The 23,850-nt window shown below is 40.5% G+C and overlaps 1 protein-coding gene across 3 annotated transcripts in view; it reads right to left on the reverse strand.

The window, feature by feature from the left end:
• Positions 1–385: 385 nt before the first annotated feature.
• The window catches only part of LOC134879774 (protein jagged-1b), a 38,510-nt gene continuing 15,045 nt past the window's right edge, over positions 386–23,850 (reverse strand). The window contains exons 3-15 of one of the 3 annotated variants that reach the window (XM_063906274.1): positions 19,035–19,092; positions 17,157–17,192; positions 14,506–14,754; positions 13,138–13,198; positions 11,458–11,588; positions 10,245–10,364; positions 9,672–9,785; positions 6,257–6,370; positions 3,853–3,966; positions 3,374–3,420; positions 2,958–3,134; positions 2,304–2,454; positions 388–2,229 (exon numbers count right to left, since the gene is read on the reverse strand). In XM_063906274.1, the coding sequence (XP_063762344.1) occupies positions 1,790–2,229; positions 2,304–2,454; positions 2,958–3,134; positions 3,374–3,420; positions 3,853–3,966; positions 6,257–6,370; positions 9,672–9,785; positions 10,245–10,364; positions 11,458–11,588; positions 13,138–13,198; positions 14,506–14,754; positions 17,157–17,192; positions 19,035–19,092 (1,812 nt within the window). In that variant the 3' untranslated portion in view covers positions 388–1,789. Of the gene's footprint in view, positions 2,230–2,303; positions 2,455–2,957; positions 3,135–3,373; positions 3,421–3,852; positions 3,967–6,256; positions 6,371–9,671; positions 9,786–10,244; positions 10,365–11,457; positions 11,589–13,137; positions 13,199–14,505; positions 14,755–17,156; positions 17,193–19,034; positions 19,093–23,850 lie in introns of all 3 variants that reach the window. The other 2 variants (XM_063906276.1, XM_063906275.1) reach the window with 2 other exon arrangements.

Consider the following 23,850-nt stretch of genomic DNA (forward strand, 5'->3'; position numbering starts at 1 on the left):
GGTTTTCTTTTCTATGTTTGTTATTTATGTGTGATTAAATGTTATAAAGCTGTTTTAAAAGAGTTAGAAGAAGGTATACAAGTTTTACCGCTTTTCCAACAACAGACACGTTTCTGACACAGTTGTTTTTGTATTTACTTGTATTGAACCTTTATTTAACCAGAAAGGTCTCGTTGAGATTAAGAATCTCTTTTTCAAGAGAGTCCTGGCCCTCTCTTTTGACTTGCGTGAATCTGGAGGGTTTACATTTTTCACTGGCACTGTCATCATTGTTTGTGAATGTGTGTCAGCGAGAGAAAGAGAGACCTTGTGCATTGAGTGTCCCACTGACCTTATCCTAATGGTATCGTCAGGACATATCTTCCCTTAGGCCTCTGACTTCTATTTTAACAAGAGAACTCGTCAAAACATCCAAAAAGTTGACACAAACACAGAAGGTAAGAAGCATTTTGTACTATATAGAGCATCGTATCATTTTTAAATTAACTTTTAATATTCTGTATCCCTAAATCTGTTGCAGCTTTAATTTATTATGTGAACACAAAGTATTTTCTGCTAAATTTACACATGCATCACCAGCTGAAATATTGTGTCCCGTGAGTTAAAAGAGGTTGCACTGTCACAAATCACCTAAATTATCAGCTAATAAATACAGAAAATGAAAACTTCAAAGGAGTGCAGTATGTTTTTTGCTGCTGCGTTGGGAAATATACTTGTAAGGGGCCGTAACAATGATATAAACAACAAAGTTAGCATAGTATCAGGAGTTGTATGCATAAAGACAGTGAGGAGCACTCCTGCAATGGCATTGGGTAATCATCTCTGTATGACTGCGCTGACACTTGACTCTAGCCGTGACTCTAATGCTTGTGATTAATGGCTAAAGTAAAAAAAAAAATAGAGGGTTGGTAAATGCACTTTTATTACAACCCACATGTGCTGGTTGCTTCAAATGGAAAGCGAAATGGGACAAACAGAGCAAAGCAATACAGTGATACTTTCAGACCAAACCACAGTACAAAAAGGGCATCAATATGTACAATATATCCATGTACAAAAAAAGCTATTTTACACACAAGTATGAACAAAAAAAATCATACATTTTTGACAAACTGTAGCATTACAGAGACAATACAGGCAACAGTGTATAGTTTTAAAACAGTTTACAAATGGGCTTTAAGCCCTTGGAGCAGGAGTATGCCTCCTCTTTGACAAGTATACCAACTTTGTTTTCTTTTCTTGAAGTGAACTGTCCTTCCTCCCCACCCACACACTCATAATATCAATTCTTTCACACACACTTACACACAACCAGACACAGAAACACACACTGAGTGTTAAATAAGCATCCATTCATTGATCTCTCTGTCTGTCTGTGAAGTCTGAAACACGATATTTCTGAACACCGATCAGATGGCATCATATACCAGGAGACAGGTGAGAGGCTCCTACAGAGGTTCTTCCTCAGTTTCCTCTTTACAGCATTTCAGGCACTGCGAGGCAAGTCTTAAATACTCCAGATTAAATCAAGAGTGTGATGAGTTTTTCAGTCAAACATGATGCTGCTTCTCAGAGTAAATAAAGTCAGAGATGACAACACGGAAAGATTTTTGGACCCACCTACTTAGCAGCCTGAGGTGTATCACACAAAGGTCATAGGGTCACCGCCTTTTCATGGCTGCAGCATAGACACAGTGCAAGGATCTAGAAACAGGTCCCTGTGCGCGAAAGACTGCGAAGAACACAAAATAAAATAAAAAGGCTCCTCTGAGGCCCAGAAGTTCAAATGTCAGGCCTCCTGTTCCTGGTTTTCTGTGTAGTGGAAGCGGTTCAACTTCTCCCTCTCCCGGTTTGAAATGTCCAGTTTGGGGCCGTGTGCCGGCTTCAGTGCTGGAGACGGGTGTGAAGGTGCCGGGGAGGGAGGCAGTGTCAGTTCAATCTCTTCATAGCAACGTGAGATGGGAGCAGGAGGGGCTGGGGGTTGTGCTGGTGGGGCAGCAGGGGGCAGGAGGGGAACGGGACGGTCCACGTTTCTAATGAGGTTGACAACCTCCCTCTGATTGTTGATGCCTTCTTCCTGTGGGACGGCCTGCTGCTTTTTCCTCTTTCGATGAAGGTGTGACAGGATGAAGGCACAGGCGGCGCAGCCACACACCGTCACTAAAGTTATGACGCCCACCAGGATGATGTAGAAGCTGACCCCCCTGTGAGTCGTGTCAGACATGGCACCTGCAGACACAGAGCTTTAGACCAGACTCCATACAGACTGTATACTTTTTAAGACACTCACATCGTTTTCTCACCTGGACAGTGTTGACCAATGCAGGGTTTTTTTAGGCTCATGCACTCATTACCATAGTAACCTTCAGGGCATGAACATGTGTACCTGCCCTCTGTGCTGTGACAGGGCACTCCCTGCTGGCAGGGATTGGGATTGCATGGATCCAACGCTATCTGAGACCACAGAGAAAGAAAACAACTGCTGTTAATCTATTTTTTTCAGGTCGGTGACAAAGCAAAAATAGATAAACATTGTAAGTTGCTTCCTTTGTTGGAGCATCATTTGATGGTACTCGTTTTTATTGCAGATGTTTTTTGGGATTTTTGTATTATTTATTAAGGATTTTGCTAAAACAACACGATGAGTAACTTTAAACTTACTATTAGGTTAACTTTTATGTATTCACTATTTAACCTCTTGACTATTATTAGGGTTTAATGTTGATCCTTAGCTAAGGTTACGCTGTTTTATACCAGCCTTGAAGCAAACTATAATTAATGTGACAGATCTTATTAATATTCCTAAAAACAAGGATACATATATTTTTCAAATTGAAAACAACTTGGATCTCATCCTCCACGGCACATTTCTATAGGGTTTTATAGTGTTTGTCTAAGATGATTTTACTCTTCAGATTAAGATAGCCTTAAGCTAACATCAATGAAGAATTTCCAACCTCGCAGAAGAATCCTGAAAATCCTGTGGGACAGTTACAGGTGATCGTCCTCTCATCCTTCTCCACACACTGTCCTCCATGCAGACAAGGGGCACTGTCACACGGACTGTCGTGATTTTGGCAATATTTCCCCAAGAAACCAGGTTGACACAAGCATCTGGACCCTGATACCTGGTCCTATGAGGGAGAGTATAGACTACATGTTATAAATACAATAATTTTCAAAGATTATATAAAAAAGGGGGAAAAGCATTTTATGGCACAGCTAATGAAAATGACAGAAAGACAGGTGACACAATAGTGAATATGAAAGGAAGAAGGGGAAGACAGAGAAGCAGGTCCGTGCTTTGACTGATGTGCAGAGACGACAGGCAAATTAGACAAATAGAGAAAAGCAGGTCAAGTAGGACTCTCACCTCACAGCGACCGCCGTTCAAACACAAACCCTGACAGCTGCTGTTCCCTAGGAGGCAGAGAAAGCAGACGCACTAAATTAACCTGTCACACAGAGACAGAATGTGTCTTTCAGAGGCCGACTGTTAACAACAATATATGTGTCATTGAGCAAAACATCAATGATAACCTTGTGCATTACTGTCAGGATGTAAGATTGCACCTTTATACAACAATACAAAGAAGATACAGGAGATATTGGTAAAAACAAGTCTTCACTCACTCTTAGTGTTACATTTTAAGTGTATTGCAGCGATACCCTGTGACAGATGATTAATACGACTCTGTGTGGAGTAAAATGATCTAAAGCCTGCAGGGTCCCTGGGCTGCAGGGGAACTGTTTTTCTAACACAATCCACTGAGGCTTTTCATCTTTCTCTCACCGCCCTAGGACTAACACTTCTTATTTCTTTTATTCTTTTCCTTGCCCTTTTAAACTCACTGATGTCACAGTTAGGACCCGTCCATCCGGGAAGGCAGTCACACAGGTATCCACCGATCAGGTTTCGACAAGAGCGGGCGTGGACGCATATACTCATTTCACACTCGTTGGTGTCTAAAGGGAGAGAACAAAAAAAGATTTGATGCAAAACGTTTCATCTTTTGATCCAAACCAGTGATAAACGTAGCACCATTTCTTCGTTAATTTTACACGGTCATGCAACATTTCAGTGCAGCTTCCTCATTTGACACAACAAGACAGAAGTTGCAGTATGCCAACATGTACCTAACTTAATATTAAACTGAAATCAATTTAATCCTGTCGTAGAACTCACAAACAACACCAGGCTAATTACTGTAAATCTCTCCCTGAAATGAAATTAAGCATCCCATTAAACTACTGAATCTAATCCTGAATGTCTCCTCCTGGACCCCGACCATCTTCAGACACCTGTTAAATTCAATTTTGTGTAGGCTTGAATAAACTATTAACTGGAGAATTTCTGGGCAGGATGCACAACAGCACTTGAGAACAGAGTGCTTGGTGTTTTATTGAATACTATGTTTACACATGCACAGCACATCCAAAGTAATGCCTTGCAGCATAGTTTTCACATCTTCCCTGCTGATGTGCAGAGCCCCCTGCTGTACAAGTGTGTGTGTTTGTGTGTGTGTGTGTGTGGCTGGGTGTGTGTGTGTGTGTGTGTGTGGGTGTGTGTGCCTATTCCCACCCTCTGTCGTACTGGGAGTGTAAAGAACCAGGAACCCCTGAGGCCTTGGCTCTGATAGCAGGAGGAAGAGGATTAGAGAGAAACGCTGAATGAATAAGGAGGAAGTAGTCAGTCAGTTATAGGTAATCTAAACCTGTTACAGTTGCTAAGTGGCCTATTAGGATTTAGCACCAGTGTGTGTGTGTGTGTGTGTGTGCATGTGTGTTATCTATGGGAAAAGCCAGCTTGCTATGGGAGAAATAGGGGGGACATAAATCAGCTAATAAAGGAGTGAAACTCTTTTCCCATTGGAGGCACTACTGATGCTCTGCCTCTCGGCTCAGGCTTTTAAGAGTTTTATCTTTGTGTATGTGTTTGTGTGTGTATGTGTGTGTGTGTGTGTGTGTGTGTGTGTGTGTGTGTGTGTGTGTATGTGTGTTTTTGTGAGAGTGTGTTATACTATGAGCTACTGACCTGTGATGTGGAACTATGGGGGATTATCAAGTGTCACAGTGACACACCACTGTAAAACAGAGGAGTGGGAGAAGCTGTCATGTTGAAATATGTCTCACATTTTGCTTCATAACCCCGGAGACTCTTTGTGTGTATATATATGGTATGTCTTCTTTATAGTGTGTGTGTGTGTGTGTGTGTGTGTGTGTGTGTGTGTGTGTGTGTGTGTGTGTGTGTGTGTGTGTGTGTGTGTGTGTGTGTGTGTGTGTGTGTGTGTGTGTGTGTGTGTATCACCTGATCCTACACATTCCATATGATGTACAATCTAGCACAAAGACCCTCTGGTAGTATAGGCTACTTGTCAATATGAGCGAATGCGGCCCAAAGAGACGTGACAGTGCATTTAGAGAATACTGATTTACAGGATGGGTTGATGGGAGAATTAAAATGCTGTTGGCTCTTTCTCCCTCTTCAGTTTGTGCTTCAAATGCATATTTGACTTCAAAAGGACTCATAATCATGCATTGCTCATTGAAACACACTCATCCTTTGAAACCAGCTGTGAAGAAAAGCTCAATATGATTAAGCTTGTTAGAGGATCAGTGTGAAAAGTCAGATTAAATAGATTCCTTTGAGGGTGGAAAATATCTGGATTTCTCATCAACAAAGCTCTCTATCAACAACCACAGTGACAAATAATGATAAAAAATGATCAACGTTAAAAAAATCCTATGCAGAACAATAAACTCCTGAAGCATTACACTCAGATAAAATCCGTTTACACCAAATCCAATGTCTGTTCGCCGGTTATCAGTGAGGCTTTGATTCAAATTGGACATTGTATGTACTTGTTGTGCAGTAAATACTTTTGGGTATTTAACTGTCTTAGTCTTCACTACTAAAAACACTATTTGCGTTGCTGTTTTGCTTTTTGATGTCTTGCCTTCCCTATATTTCTTTATGTTATGGCATGAAAATATGATTGAAATTAAAATCACACGATAACGTATCACTAATAATAACAATATATTTTCCGATAATCATTTACATTTCATAATATGGAAATATATGCAAAATGACAAAATAAAAAATAACCAGTAAACTGGGATAGACCAAGTCCACACTAAACCTTTTTGAAAACAAAACAATTAATAACTAGTTAGGTTATATTCACAACAGCTGCTTAATGAACCTTGATTGACCCTCTACATGTGTCTGGCCTATAATACATTTAAAACTGACCCAGTTGGCACGTCCTGCCGGTCCATCCAGGTGGGCAGAGACAGCTGTAACCTCCAGGAGCCTCCTGACACGTTGCTCCGCGGCCGCAGGGGCTCCGATCACACTGCCTCACCACTGGAAAGATAAAACATAGCACATGAATTACTAGTGTGTGTAATGGGAATATGTGTGTGAATATCAAAGAGGCAGTTTGTGTGTCGCTGATTCTGTGTGATGCCACCATGTGGACATGTGTGATCTGTAGCATTGGTATGCGGATGCTATGGCAGGCCCTGTTTTCATTCTCTCTTCTGCTGCTCTGGTTTCTGTGCAAACAGTGATAAATACAATCATCTGCTGCACGTTCATGGCTGTCACCTCAAACCTTTCCCAGGGAGGAGAGAGGTTTGAGGGCATTTAAATAAAGGCAAGCATGATGGGATAAAAAAAAAAAAGCAGAGGCGGGGAGAAATAGAAATAGGCTGATGGAACTGCAACGCTTGGTTCCACTTCTCTGACGAGGAATTAAATACAGATAAAGAAATATGAGGACAAATAACACAAACAGACAGAGGAGCTCATTTCAGGGGTTAATCATGCATGACTTCTTTTTACACATGGCATATTTGTGCTGTAGTGCCATCATAACTCTTCCCATGCACGCCTCCATACTATATATCTCTCAGTCAGTCTGTCTCTCTCACAACCTTTCATCATTTACCTAACCCTGCAGAATAACCATTTTCCATCCTCATGACCCTGACTCCCACCCTGAGCAATAATACCCCAGCCAAGAAACGAGAGAATTCATTAAAAAACAAAGAAGCCTTTAATTAATATTGGTTATATAAATAAATCTAAGTCTGAAAGCAGAGCTGTGTTGTGGTTATGGTTGTCATTCCCTGCAAGCCTGACAATCCTCTCACTGTGTATTCCCCAGAGAGACCCCCACAACACACACAGAGACAGAGATAGACCGCATCTCTGACTGTTAATCAAGCCAACAACAAATAACAAGAGCAAAAATAAACCCTTCCTTTATTCCTCTGTTTGTCCCTCGTCTTATTTCTCCCTGTGTAATAAAAGTGTTGACATGCCAAAGCTATGTTTCCTGATCGAGGTGAAAGCAGAAGATGTGGGATGCTGCTTGTATACACACACACACACACAGCTCTGACAGACTGTAACCTGGATGATCCAATCTCACCTGCAGTAGCATCGTCCAAACACACACACACACACACACACACACACACACACACACACACACACACACACACACACACACACACACACACACACACACACACACACACACACACACACACACACACACACACAGCCTGATTCACGATTGAATAGATGGAATCAGGAGATCTCACAAGGTTTGAAGCTGTTCAATGTGATACATACGTCAATCCTACTGTGAAAAATTGTGATTTAATGCATTTCTTTAAAAATATTCAAAATGCATGTGCATCTAAAAGCTACTTTTTACCCATTTGAATTCTAGGTGCTTCTTAGTTTCAACTAAAAAAAGGAAATTCACTGTTGTATTTAAATGTATACACTTTACACCTCATCAAACCTGATCAGGCTGTGTTTTTGTCTTCTGAGGCTGTAAAGTCTGGCCAAGTGTCTGTTTCGGGGCAGTGTTGTTAGCATGATTGCTGAAGTCGGACTTTTAGATGGCAATAAACATCCGTTACATTCAGTCCTGGCTAACTGAGTTCCAAAATGCTGATTAAGCCTATCATTCTCAGGATAAGCTCTATGTTTATTAAAGTATACGGGTACTGTCTCATCTTGTGTCTTTTGTTACTTCTCGGCGCTGTCACACGTTTGCCTGCATGTGTGCACCACATCTCTCCCTGTTCCCTTGAGCCCTTTCCTGAAGTCTTTCTGCAGACATTTTAACGATTATAACCTCCCTCTGAATGCAGAGTTTGTTTTCTATCTGTATCTTCGACTCTGGAAGCTTAGCTTTCACCATAGCTGCTACTCTGTTTCAATGTTCAAATCTCATATGGAAATTATTCTTACTGCCAGAGGAGTAAAAGTTCTGCACTCCAAGTTTTAGAATCCACATTAGTCAAGCAAACTCACAGCAAATACAGTTGTATAAATACACATTGAGCTAAAGATAAATACTGTGGAATCTATAAGTATATTTGCTGAAATACAGAATGAAATCTTGATTGCCATCTGAAACATCAGTGCTCAGAGTTCCTCATGTGATACAGTATCGGTTAAACTCTCATCTTTCTTGAACCAGATTGTATTTCAAAATGTCATTGTGGTGTCTGAGAATTACTACATTTTATGAGCAGCTGGTTTAGTCTTTGTAATGACCGGAGTTAGACAGTCTAGCGCTGCATATTTTTAGGAGAAACAGCAGGCGTCTGTACAGCAAACTCATGTCACGACAACTAATGAGTACAAACGCCAACAACAACAACATGTCATTCCTGTTCTTAACACGAGTGTGTATTGTTTTAATGTTTAGTAGTGGTTTCAGTTTCCAAACAAATCTGATAACATTACATTAATTTGGCAGACACTTTGGTCCCAAAACAACTTTATATTTCGTTCCCATGCTCACACATCACAAGGGACAGGATGTTGCTGCACAGCTTCTCACATGAGGGATAAAAGTCTTACTGATAGTATCCACTTCACTGAAATTAAAAGTTTTTCAACTTTTCTACGTTTTTCTTTTATTGGAGCCTATACCTGTAAAGTAATTAGCATCTGCTTTGTATTGAAGTTCTTGTTCCACTGTTTTTCATTACATCAAGAGTAATGAAGTGTTCAATGTTTTACTCAACCCTAACATGTGGACGAAAGGACTTCATCAATCGACTGACCTACGGCCACACCTGTCTAATCCGGGGCTTGTGCCGCACTCTGCTTACATTTCTGAACTCTAATCTACCTATTCTGATTCAAAGTCGGGAGGAATCTGTATACAAAAACACTGGACAATAAACCCTTAATTCACTGGCATAAAAAAACACACACAACCCTGTTTACAAATCAATAGACTTGATTAAGAATGCTCCACCCCACCTTGTATCTGGGTAATACACACACACACACACACACACACACACACACACACACACACACACACACACACACACACACACACACACACACACACACACACACACACACACACACACACACACACACACACACACACACACACACACACACACACACACAACTGATTGCTGTCTGTGATCAGGCCAATTTAGCTTCCTCTGTTGGATTGATTAGAGTCACTCACTGGCTTTTATACAGACACTGCCCAGCCAGCGCAGAGTTGTGTGTGCCTTGGGAGTGTTTGTGTGTGTGTTTGTGTGTGTGTGTGTGTGTGTGTGTGTGTGTGTGTGTGTGTGTGTGTGTGTGTGTGTGTGTGTGTCTCAATCACTTTCAGCGCAGGTGTGTCCGGTCCAGTCGTTGGTACAGGTGCAGCTGAAGCCTGTCGGGTCCTCCACACAGGTGGCTCCGTTCACACACGGGGACGACAAACATGCATGCTCCACTGAGGAGAGGCGAGAAATTGACTGATGAAATTTAGATTAAGTTGAAAGGCCCTGCACAACCACACAGGTACTCAGACTTCATATTGAAGGGCCAGTCTATCGGGTAAAAATAAAGGTGGCTTTCCAGCAACATTTAGACAAATTCTTCTAAATGTTTCTACTTTCTTTTCTCCTCTGCAAAATCATAAATACGTTTTAAAATGTGTCACCATAGGCTTATGCAAAAAATATTTGGCATGCAATGATATTATGTTATGATATGTCATGAATCATGTTCAGCTATTTATATATTCGTTGCGTGAGTTGTATTCGTATTGTTAATTTTACAGATGTGACCTTACCATTTGGTCAAATGGTATACCTTTTGAATCAGAGCATTTCTGTCATTTATGCACACAAATCAACTGGATTTTATTTCACATTTTGGTGCTGTCCCTGTTTGGTTAGGCTACACTTACCAATGTCACAGTTGCGTCCTCTGAAACCTTCCTGGCACTCGCAGTGGTACTCGTTTGGCTCTGTGTTGGTGCATGTCCCACCATTCTTACAGGGCTGGTGGGTACCACAGTAGTTCAGATCTGAAACCATCAAAAGGTATGATTGAGGTTTGTTATAAAAGTAACAAAAGATAAAGGAATGCAAATGTGGCCAAGTTCATTTCGGTTTGTCTCAGGTACAGAGCACGTACACACAAACACAGACACTGCACAGAGGCTGAAGTGTATCCAGATCGGCTCAGTGTGCCGACTGTGCAGACCAGTAGCCGCAGGGCCTGTTGTCTCCAGTGTTGAGGCTGATTAAAGCTTTCTCTAATAATGTTCTCCAAGCCCACAGTCTCTTTGTCTAACCACTGCTCTCTACAGGGCCTTTCCGACTACACAGAAACAGCTTAGGACCCCACCTAGGTAAGAGCCCAGCCCCGCTCACATTCACCTTACCCAAGGCTATCACCTTTCCTTTGCACAATGCACCGTCCCGTGGGCTCCGGATCCCAGCTCCCACACTGGGACAGAGGTGGGCTGTTGTATTCTGGGATAATGTTGTAAGAACTTTGCAACAGTGTGGTGGGAAAAGTTAAAAGAATGGAAAGTGAAGCCCTGTAGGAGGAGCCGTGTCTTATCTCATGCAGAGGATCAGTTGGCCATGCATGGGAAGGTGTGTGAAGAACCACACCTGACAACAATAAAGGGAAAACATCCTTCATCTTTACACAGATGAAACAGTTCACATTGTTGCTATTCAATTCTAGATTCAATTCCAGCATCTGTTATGAATCTAATTGAGTTATGTTTCTCATGTTACGTTGATCAAATAAACAGTTATTGTTTACATTACAGTAGGGAAGCTTTGGATTTTTACATGTAAATAGACATCCATTACATTCAAACCTTGATAAATTCAACAAAATGCTTATCAAGCCTATCAGTGTCAGTGGAAAGCTCCCTGTATTTTGCTGTATATTTTGGCATCTAGTGTCTACAGTTAATTTTCCACGCTGGCACACGCCTTTAGATGAGCACCACATGCCCTTATATAAAAACAACTTCAGTTACATACAGTATTTCAGATGTTAAACTGATCAGAAGCAGTTAAGACAGATCAAGAAATTCTATTTTAATCCCATGTTGGTACATTATAAACATTAAACTTATAACGGGTCACATGTCTGACCTTTATCACACAGCAGTCCTCCCCAGTTGACATCACACACACACTGCCAGGGCTCGCTGCAGCTTCCGTACACACAGCCAGGGAACGTCACACACTGATCACACAGAGAGCCTTTCCAGCCATAATGACACCTGCAGAGGAAAAGCAAAGAGACGGTTATTTGTATTGCGTTCAGGGGATTTGATAAATCCTCCTCTGAACCATTTCCATCAGACACTGCTGATTGTATTTTGTTCATAATCAGTGTTGGGTGTAACGCGTTACAAAAGCAACAGAGTTACAGTAATGTATTACTTTTTGCTGTAACGCAGTAATATAACGCATTACTTCTGAAATGCGGGTAATATAATACCCGTTACAATTCTCAGTAACGCAGTTACAACACATTTTAACCCGAAATGATGTGGTGTTTTGTTTCTAAGAATTCACAAACACCACGAGACATTCCGACACCAGATAAACAATTGTGCGGGTAGAATAGTAACTCAGTAAGCCTGTGTACTATTGGTTAAGAGGGCTGCAGAAACAGATTTGCAAGGAGTGCGCTCAGACCGAAGCAACAGAAGGTAACTCTCTCTGGGTCTGCTGCTTGAACCCCGAGAAGTTCAGAGACTCGTGGCGGAGTGTTGAAGATCTGCAGCCTCTGTCCTCTGTGGAATCGTTGGCTTTTAGAAAGCTTGTCAGCCAAATCCCCGTTAACACACCAATGACAATGTGAGCTAACATTGCCATAGAGACTCGTTCATATGCAGCAGGTTACAGGGCATGTTATTATTAACAGACAGCGACGTAATGTTACCGGTGTCACATATTATTTAGCCTACTTAAACGGAGCATGAGTTTCATTTCTAGCTCTTTCCCTAATTTTCAGCATGTACTGCCAGATAGATAGATAGCTTTAATTAATGAGCTGCAATAAACTATATTTGAGCATTTAAAGCCCTACTTTTGCGGTTATTTTGGTGAAAGTAACTCAAAGTAACGCAAAAGTAGTGTAACGCATTACATTTCAGAGACAGTAATAATGTAATGTAACTTATTACTTTAAAAGGACAGTAATAAGTAATATGTACTGTATTACATTTTGGAAGTAACTTGCCCATCACTGTTCATAATGGAGTGATATTTTTATTTTTCATTGAATATTGTGATCCTGTGATCCTTCTTCAAATTGCTGCTTGTAGTAGTTGCACTAATCGTATCCTGTTCTGGGTAGGTTACATCAGAAAGAAACTGTTTAAATTGTGTATAAGCTACTTGCAAAAGATTGATCATGTCATATGTTACATACAGCTTTTAACTTTGGTAGTTCTCAGAGCAGGTTAAGGTTCAAGAACAACATAATATGAATATTGCATTTTGGCTCAAGCAGAATGAATGGCTATTGGTATGAATAACAGGAGGAAGAAGTTTAGAAAAAGTTTAGAAAGTTAAAGCAGGCTTTATATCACTGTCTTTGGTTAGAAATATAACACTTTTCTGTAGTTAACGGCTATATTTTGGTGTCACCTGGTAGTGAATGAATCTACCTCACATTTCATCATATCACATCACAGCGATGAAACTTTATACATCGTAGCATTAACTTTGAAACGATATCATTTGGTCCTGGTGTCACCTTAAAGGTCCATAATGTAAGTTACAACTTTCAAGTTTTCTCAAGCAATTTTGTTGACTTACTTGCATTCTCCAGGTGCCGTACACGAGCCATGGGCCTGATGACACCCCTGCCTGCACACAGCTGTGAACAAAACATGCGCGCACACAAAAGAAGAGCTCTTACAGACAAGAAAACATAATGGAACAGAAGTGAAATTCATTTGAGTAAGTTAGCAATACAAATCTATAATCTACACTGTAATAAATATCACTGCCCGTCAACACAAAGTAGCCCAAATATCAACAGACACCTACTTTGTTGAGCAACATGAGATAAGTAAGTATGTAAAGTAGATGGGTGATGTTTGGTCATCTTGAGGAAATCTCAATATAACCTCTTTATGTGATTTTGAGGTGATTCATTTGAAAAGTTCAGCTAGTTAAAGTCTCCAGCTGGAGAAAGTCCCTGAACGTCATCATTGTCAGTAACTGCAGGGGGTAACAGATGGATCCCGACTGCAGTTTCCAGGCTTCCTGCCTCACTGCTGTCCAATCAGGGACCTGCTGAGTGGGAAGTCACTCTAAGTGAGACACGGACGGGGTGGACAAAGCTGCAGGATGTCAGTAAACTAGCCCCGTGTCCTTCAGGGTTCCTATGGTTTCCACATGGTTTCCTCTATTCACTTTTTACCATCACTAAATGATGGCAGCGCTTCGAGGTCACGCAGCGAGGTCATCCAGCTGATGAGTCACAGACAGACAGAGAATACTCCACACATACACGCTCATACTGTTCACTGAAGCTAACTGGCACATATTTACTGAAGTACAGCTGCGTTTCTGTGTAAAGAGTCCTAAAGGCTGTCTTTATTAATATTAACATAGATCTGTGTACTTATGTCTGCCTATTCTTCTGTTTTTGGTTCCAAAAGTGTTTTGAAAGTGAGAACATTTCAAGCTCATTCTCATTTGTTCATGGGTCTACTTCAAAAGAGAAAACAAGGATACCCTCATGGAAAAAGCTCTTAAGAAACATTGGCAAGGAGAGGAAACCCCCGTCCATCCCTGGGAAAATAAATGAAGAGCGAAAACAATTTCTATTTTTTCTCACCAGTGACCTCAAGTCATCCTGAGGAAAATATTTGCTGAATAGTTTTTTTTACGAGACATTTCTTGATTAGTACACAGTGTGTTTGCTTTTTTTGAGAAAACAGAGTTCAGGCAGACATCTGTATAGTAAATGTGAAACTAGTGACAGCTGGAGGTTAGCTTAGCTTAGCACAGAGTGTGGAAACAGGAGAAAACAGCAAGCCTGGCTTTGCACAAAGGTTATGAATGTATCTTCCAGCACCAGCCCACTGATTAACATGTTACATTTTGTTTCTTCAATCACGAACAAGCTTGAAAACATCTTGATGTGCCTTCTCATGTAGCTACGCACTCTCTCACCTTCTTTGCACTCTGGTCCCGTCCAGCCCTCCATGCAGACCTTGGTGCCGCTGGGGTCACAGTTGAAGTGTCCAAAGAAGTCATCGCGGGCCCTGCAGAACTTGTTGCAGAAGGGTCCGTAGTAGTTTGAATCACAGCGGAAGCGAAGTCGGTATTCTAGACTGAGAGGCCGTCCGTGGTGATGGTATGTCTGCCACTGTTCACTGGGATTTAACATGGAGGAGAGCAGGACTCGCTCAATCAACTGACCTGAAGGAGGAGAAATGAAAGAAAAATACTTTTTCAGATTTACACATGAGCCACCATTATTTGATATTTTGTTTAACCTGCAGAAGAACATTTGTATACACAACACTGACATATTATCAATTGGAGTCGAGTTTCTGGCCTCTGGCAAATGTAAGAATAGTATTCACTTTCCTTAAAGCTCTGTTTGGTCAACAGTTACGGAGCGAAATACCTGGCTCTTAAGTTGTTAAAAGCTACAATGAGAGCACCAATTGAGGAGGAGCTCTCTGTTCTTCAAGTGCCTTTTTAGTGCAGCTTAGCCTTTTGAGAAAATAATTGGAACACATCACTTTATTTAAGAGTGTCATTTTGTATATGCAAATAAACGTGGTTTCAGTCATTTAGCTGAGGACAGGTCAAAGTGTTATCGTCTACTGTGAGCCCAGAATTTATAAGGATACCCTCGACAATATCAGAGTACTTGACAAAATACAGATAATACAGGAAGCAAACTGAAAAACAGTATGAGTGTCATAAGCGATGCAGACTAGGAGCAGACTATATGACCAGAGAAAAGGTTTAGGGGTCAGCAGAGAAGAGGGCAGTCTGAACACCAGAGAGGTCCAGACGACTACCGGAGGGGAATTTCCCAGAGGCGCTGTCATCCCCAACTAAGTTATAATCTCCTCTGACAGGGTATTAACACACACAAAGCACCGAGAATATGTGTGCAGTGCATATATCTGTGGGTCTCAATGTATTCATGTGTGTATTTAAGAGATGGTGGTGAGGATAAAGGGAAAGATTGTTAGATAGTAATGCAGAAAATTAAGCCTTGTTGGAAGTGAGGCACTCTGTGTGTGTGTGTGTGTGTGTGTGTGTGTGTGTGTGTGTGTGTGTGTGTGTGTGTGTGTGTGTGTGTGTGTGTGTGTGTGTGTGTGTGTGTGTGTGTGTGTGTGTGTCTGAGTGTGTGTGTGTGTGTGTGTGTGTGTGTGTGTGTGTGTGTGTGTGTTTGTGTGTGTGTGTGTGTGTGTGTCAGACATAGGCAAACAGAGCCAAAGAGGAAGGGAGGCAGCTAATAGCACACACACATAGCAAACTGCCTGATGGAGGGATGAGATCACTGTGGTTTGACACAAAGGAATGAAAACAGGGGCACATATTGGCCCATGTGTGTGTGTCCATTTGTGTGTGTCTGTAAATGTGTGTGTGAAAGAGAGTGTTTGTGTGCGTGTGTTTAAGAGCGTTAAAGAGGAATGGGAATAGAGCAGACGCCGAGCGCTCTGTTAGCTCAGCTGTTGCATTATTTTGTTATTTTATTCCTTATCTCACATGTCAAAGGGCTAATTTCCCTGTCACCTTTTCTCTGACAGAAAAGAAGAGGAGGGTAATAAACATTATCACCATTATCAGCGGGAACAGTAGGGACGGTATATTACTGCCTGATTATCTCTGATGTGAGAAGAAATGGCACAATAACAAGTGCCCAACAAGTACATTAACAGAAAGTGAAGCACAAACATTTGCTGACAAAAAAAGCAATAAGAAACTCTTGAAATGACACACAACAGAAAATCTGACAAGATTGTGTCAGCAGGTAGCAAGAGGATTTAAATCCCTTTCCCTGGGCTTACTTACTGCCTGCTGCTATATGAAATCCTGCTATTGAAAGTGGCAGAGAAAAACACTGCATGAGAGAAAACGCCTTCTTTTGACTTGGTATTCCACATCATCTGAAGCAACAAATCAATACAGAAGACCTTAGGAAGCTCATATATCAGTTGGATAGTTTTTGTATCTCCCCCATTTTAATTTATGTGGATAATTCTCAGAGCAGTCTTGTTTTAATCTTAAAATCTAGGATGTCCTGATTGGAATCATTCTCATCTAAATAAAAGCATTAAGTCCGAACAAGTGTCTATAGATAAGTTTTATAAACAAGTCGGTCTTGTTTATGACGCTTCTGATATTGAATTTCACTTCTTGTCCAGTGAGGGTGGTAATTTTTTGCCTGTGAGTGTTACATCAATACAGTTGAATCATGGGTGAACACAGCAGCAAATTTGCACTCAAAACAACCCAATAAATATTCGAGCAGAAAGGAAGAACATAGAAGCAGTCTTTGGAGTCTTTGACCACTAGCAATGATTATCTTGTGCACACACACATACTGTAAATCAGCATCCTTGTACGTAACAGTCACATCATATGCTTATCAATTTATCAGCATTTGGTAATGTAAATTATGTAGCACCAACAAACTCAAATAAGAAGGCTGCTAGCAATGTATGTTTCAATTTTTGTTTCCAAAAGTCAGACCTACAAATATTTTATGATAAGTGACATGCAAGTTAGACAAACACAATGGCACAATTCTAGTGATCAATAAGCTTGTTTTTTTACAAGAAAACTTTACGGGTTACCTTTAAATGCTGGGTTCTGGGAGCGCAGTGACACTGCTGAAAGGAATTCAGAATAGGCAAAAAACACAAGAGATCAGACGATTAGACAGGTTTGAGACAAACCTGCAGGGCGCAGATTCATCACCTTTGCCGCATGCAAGCTGCAATTTGCAACATAAAACACATTTCTCTTCATATTGACAGGTTTACTATTCAAGACAAGTATCACGATACACTATGAAAATGTACATGTTCTAGCCACTTTCTAATATCCTTTAGTGACTTGAAGAAAAACCTCCTTTTAAAATGCACAACAAACCATAAGCTTCAAAATGATCATGACGTCATAACTTTACAACCTTCATGAATGTAAGATTTATTACCGGACTGCCATAGTAGACTGTGTTAGTTGTGGTTAGGTGTTCTTTTTGTAAATTTTGTCTGGTGTGCCATAGGTTAGCCAAACCTTTATGGAAGTAAAAGTGAAAGTGACTTAGAACAGATTTCCCATGCACTGAGGGTTGGTTGTGTTTAGCAACAATTCAGATGGCCTTATTTGGATAATCTGGCTGAACTGTCGCTTGTGGTTTCTTAGATCTAGCAATTGGGGAGTCAAATGTTATCATAACCAATAAAGTGAGGACCAAAACTGTAATACAATACATTTATGATCTAATGGTCAAGGTACGCCCTTGCACATTAACACCGGCTACATGTTATTATAACAAAACTAACAGAAGGTCATACTGTCGGTGCGTAAAGGACATCTTATTTTCACACTATTTCCAGGGACTGTTTCAGTTGTGCATGGTAATCCTCCATGATGAGAAGCAGGGCCTGATAAGTCCAGTCAGCCTGCGACAGGATGGCCGTGTTTGGGCTGATCTAAGCCGCAGGCCTAAAGAACAGCTTTAGACCCAATGTAAAGACTGACAGGAGCTCAGGTGGAAACGACAGATAATGCAAACAAGATGTAAGAGAAGCTCTGGAGGGCAGAGTGAAGGAGAGATGAACACAGAGGAGAGGGACGGTTCTCAGTTTCTCATTATCTCACCCATCTTTTAGATATGACTAGCTGAGAGGATGGTTAGATGAAAGAGAGGACTGTGGCATGACAGGAATGAGGAAGGCGTAGTAACATCTGTCTGTGTGTATGTGTGTCTGTGTTGTGCTTTATATAGCATGCCGCTCACATTCCCTGTCAAGCCAGCTTTTCCCGATTATGAGGAGTGACAACAAGGAGACAAGCAGGAGATTAAAGGGTCTGGAAAACAGACCTTCTGGGATATTTTCACATTGTTTCACCATGTTGAACCGCACATACTGTAAACAAGCACTTGTGTGTTGTTCGCCTTGATTGAATTGCTGCCTGTCGTCAACCAAACTTGTAAATGGCAGGCAAGTATCATTTCTAAACGTTTTGAATCCTGTTTTACAATATAAAACGTAACATGCAAAAGAAAATGGAATAAAAAACAGCAACATAGAACAGGTTGAAAACCACACCTCCATGACTGAGATAAAGCCAGCCAACTTTTTAAACCTATTTCTCCAAATTCAATTTTGACGCCGTTACATCTAAGTAGCTGAGTTGTTGATAGATCAATTACAAAGTAGAAAGTAAATGGCCTTCAAACTTCATATCAAGGAGAATATACATCCTTCTCATTCTCCATGCTCTGCTGGAAAATGTCAAGCTTATTATTGCTTTATTGAACCGTCCTCACTTTTAACCTTTTCTCTAGCTTAAGATAGAAAGGCATAACACACACGTGCACACACACACACACACACACACACACACACACACACACACACACACACACACACACACACACACACACACACACACACACACACACACACACACACACACACACACACACACTGCCGTCTCACCTGATTCTGACGTGTCGTTGTCGTAGTCCAGAGCCTCAAGCACCAGAGAGAAGGACTTCTGTAAAGAAAACACAGAGAGATAATCATTACTACATACATGTATTGTATCACAAATCAATTCTGCTTTTTTTGTTGATAAAAGCCATAGAGATGAGCTGTGTTTTTTTACCTTTTCATAAATAAGGCTCTTTCTAATAACTGAAAGAAACATTCCACAGTTTAAAATATCTAGGATTAAATGAAAATTAATGATATTTATGTAAGGGGGTTACAAATGGAAAGCTTATGCAGAGTTTATTCACTTGTAAGTGTCGCAACATGACCTCTGTAACTAATTGAATCTGAAATGCATAATGCATAATCTCCTTTATACATAATGCAATAGGTGAATGAAAATAAAGCACTGAAAATCATTGTTGGCAGCAATGTGGAGATATTTTACTTAATTGAAAGTAGAAATGTAGGCTATAAAATACTCATATTCATAAAACTGCACAAGGAATGTTATACTATTCATATTATTGAATATTTAAGTACTGATACAATAACGTGTGAGCAGCAGTTATCGAGGTACAGAAAGATAACAAGCATTCCTTTATTTATCCATCAAGTGAAACACTCCAATTTTATACAGCTACTATGCATCGTTTCTTCTCTACAAATGAATCATATTCAAAAACATGATCATACACATAACATTTAATTATCCTAAAGGTAGTGGGTAACGTACGCCTTGAAATAAATGCAGTGTTAGCTTAACATAAATGTAAATTAGCATAAGAATGGATATACTGAAGCACAGTAGAAGTCTGCAGTAAGTTAACCTAGTTTATTTCCATCAATGTGTTTTCAAGTTTGAGTGTGTTTCGATCGTTGCCCTAAGCTCTGAAAAAAAGAAGTGATTCACTGTCCGATCAAGTCGAGGCTGTGCTGTGTGCTGATTCAAGAAAACCTCGAGCTGCAGCCATGCAGAGAGAAATGAACCGTTACATCAATGTGGTGAACGAGGACGTCCAGAAAACTCCTGTTCAATGTTACGAACACACTCTTGGAGATGCTGAGTGCTTTATCTTGTTTTTTACTCTGCATGCAAGTTAACCCTGGATAAAAGTGGCAGGGTATTGCCAAACAGCCTGTATGACTAAATCTATACATTGTGTTAAAATGCAAAGCCTTATGCAATGATAAAGTTTCCATTTAAATTCATCCTTCAGTAAACAAGCAGAGGACTCAGGCATTAGCTGGACATCTTCAAATGATGACTTTGGGCTAACAGAGATATCACACTCTGGAGGGATAACAGAGGACAGGTGTTTTTTTTGTCTCTTTTTTTATACATAAATTCCTATTATGGACCATAAATTAATCATTCACACCAACACTTTCCCCTTCAACTCCTTCTCTCTCCATGCTTCCATTCCTTCCGTGAAACGCATCAGGCCTGCCATGCAATCGCTCTACCATTGTGGGTAAGATTTCTCCTAAAGGGTTGCATGGATGTGTGGTCACGTCTTTGCTGGGAGAGTGTATACTGCCAGAGGGAGTATGAGTGGGAGGAGAGGAGGATGAAGAAACAGATGCTGTAGGACGCAGGTGTGGGGCACAGGAGGAGAGTGAGAGATTTGGAGGCAGGTTACGGAGGTCAGTAGCAACGCTTACCGTAACTAGAGGCGAGAAAAGTGGCGCCATGCCAAGAGGGAAAGGGAAAGTGAAGATGAAGGGTTGAAGCGAAGGTGTAAAACGTTAGAGGAGGGAAAATTGGTGGTGCAGAAACACTGAGTCAGGGATTTGTTCAAATTGGAGGTTCATCCAGCATATCTGTCCTGTAACAGATAGGGCGGTGAGCACAGTGATTGTACAGGAGGAGTAAAATAACTGAGAAAAGGGGTAAGAAAAGGTTAATTATGTAGGTAGTAAGTAAAGAAACAGGGCAAAGAAAGGCAGAGGAGAAGTGAAGCCGTGGCAGCTGCAGTAGAATAATGATTTGCGGGACTCCTGGAGTTTGTCAGATTTTCAGATATTCAATGGAGGACAAAGAGATCGGAGGTAGGGGAAACAAAAAGATGATGAGATAAAAATAAAGTACAAAAGACAACAGAGCTAACAAGATAAGAAAAGAGTTAGAGGGGAAGTGGAAGAACACCCACACACACAGAGAGAAGTCACAGAGATAATGAGACGTGCTGGCAGCAGGCGGTTCATTAAGGTCGGCAGACAGCAGGTAGCACGCAAATGCTCCGGCAGCAGACATTAACATTCTGCTTTAAGTCTCCCCTGAAATAATGTTTAGTATTCAAGGTTTACATCATTACCCTGCGAGATCTTGCAGTCAATTATAATCACATTAGATTACAATCAGAAGTTTAATGTTGTACCAGAAGTAAAAGGACTTTAATAGCTGTGAACACACTGTTGTAGCTGATAGTGATGCAGATGGATATTTACTAAATAGTCAGGTACAGTATTTCATTCAGTCCCTCCATTTAAACATAAGACGAACCTCAACGGGCTGTGAGATAAGTATTAGGGTGAGATTAGAAACAAGGCACAAAGACGGAAAAAAACTCAATAAAAAAAAGATAGAGAAATATATGTCTTTAGACTATCTACTCGAATCTTTGCTCCCTTAAGGAATCAAACAGTTATTAAATAAAACAATGAGAAATGTTGAGAAACAAAACCTAGACATCTAAATAAGCAATACGTTTTTGTACCGGATAAAAATACACCCGTCTTAACTTTAAAAGAGTACTCCGACATAGCATTTCTCAACGTCAGTGGCTAGGTGGTGTATCATCCAGAACTTTTTCTTCTGTAAAAGCCTGCCGCTTAGATTTCCAACAATGCCACTCGAACAGATATGAGAATCCAGAGTCTAGCGAGCTCACTTCTTTCTAACTCACCAACCCTCAGATATCTTTTTCATTTTCAAACCTTCAAAAATGCTGTTTGAGTTGGAGCAATTGTTGGCATCAGACTGGCTATGATGAACTGTCCACTACTAGAAAATGCACACACAGCATTACCTCACTGTTTGCCTGCCCACAGACCTCTTAGCCTTATCATCTTTCCAATCGCCCTCCCTCTCCCTCACCCTTCCTTCCATCCACCGTGTGTGCCTCTCCTTCTCTCTGCTTGACCCCCAGTTAACAGTTTCGGCAGGTTAAGACCTGTGGGAAGTCCAGAGCCTTATGCTTTTCTTTTTCTTGTTCCTATTCAGCGTACATTGCCAGGTAAGTTATGACATATCATCAATACAGGAAGGGTGTATCTATGGTAAGCCCTGCTGCCAGGGCTGAGCGTCCTGTATGACATGGTTACCAAGTTAAAATCACAACAACAATGACTGATAAGTCTCAGAATATGTTTGTAAAAAGATTAAGAGCATTACCCACAATAAACTCTTCCTGACAACCTTTCCAAAACACACTCACACGGACACCATAGCAATTTGTTTTGCAATCACAGCGTGTGACGGGTCAGAGAGACCTGCATCCATTAGAGGCCAGAAAAGGCAAAGTCAAGGGAGAGGAAAATCAGACTGCAAACATCACCAAGCTGATAAGATCACACTCAACGACCAAGTGATGTTTTTTCCTCTTTATGGTTCGAACAACATCTCACTGTTGTGGAGATAATGGCTAAAATGATGACAGCAGGGAAATTACATAATGGGAAATTGTGTGTACTGTATGTGTGGGGAGTGATTATCATAGAGAAAATTGAGGAATTGTCCTTTCTGTGATAAGAAGCATATTGTCCCCAAAAAATGTATGTCCTCACTCACACTATATTAAAAAAAGTAGGTATTGTGACTTGCCGCTGTCAAATTAACCCAAGGAACCTTTAAACATTGAGGTTTGGTTAATCACCAATGCTACAAACAAAAAGGTCAGGGCATGCTTTATTGTGCGTGACTCATTCACATTAATATCATTACTGAGTGAAGTGGACATTTTCACAAAATTGGAATACACTTTCAAAATGTAATGAGAATATAAGATGTAAAATGGACTCTAAATGAATTTTATCTTCTGGAAATGTTTTCCCCTAATGAATGAAAATTGAGTGAAGTAAAGACGAGAATATATCTTAAATCTTTTTATAATTAGTTCCTGTTGACCAAAAGAGACAAAGCTCTGATATATACTGCCAGCTGATTTTTTTCATGTGTTTGAAAGGCCTGGCATGTTGATCACCATCACCTGTTTTCAAGTCCATTTTGTACATTAAATGTCGTTCTACTCTGTCGGAAAGCACTGATGTTTCTTTATTGTTCCCAAATGAATTAGATTTATGGACCATTTTGAAAAGAGATGTTGGCTTGTATTAGCAGGAAAAGCACAGGTGTAACTAATAACATTAACGATGTGCTCTGCTGCAGCTACAAAGCAAAGCAATGCAGCATGCATAATTAGTTAATTAGTTACACCTGTGTTCAGAAAATCAACACGTCTGCTGTGGAGAAACGGGTTGAAAACCACTTTAACTCTGGTGTGCACTTTTAGTCAAATCTGGGGACAGAATGAGGGAAATAGTCTAGTACACCTCCTGTTTAAACACTGTATAATCTTAAAAAGTTTAACATTTTGTATACCAATGTGTGGCACGCATTTTCATAACCTACTGTAGTTGTTTTGACTGTCTAAAAAGGAGTTTGTACTGAAAGAAGAGATGCATATTATCAAACAAGAAAACAATCATGTGCATCAGCTAAGCACCTGACTGTAGCTAATATGTGAAAGTATATTTTTAAGACTACATTTGATTTTCTCGACATCCAAACAATGCACTTCTTGTCTGTTTCTTTTGTATC

Source organism: Eleginops maclovinus, chromosome 18 (genome assembly GCF_036324505.1).
Source record: "Eleginops maclovinus isolate JMC-PN-2008 ecotype Puerto Natales chromosome 18, JC_Emac_rtc_rv5, whole genome shotgun sequence".
Lineage (NCBI taxonomy): Eukaryota > Metazoa > Chordata > Actinopteri > Perciformes > Eleginopidae > Eleginops > Eleginops maclovinus.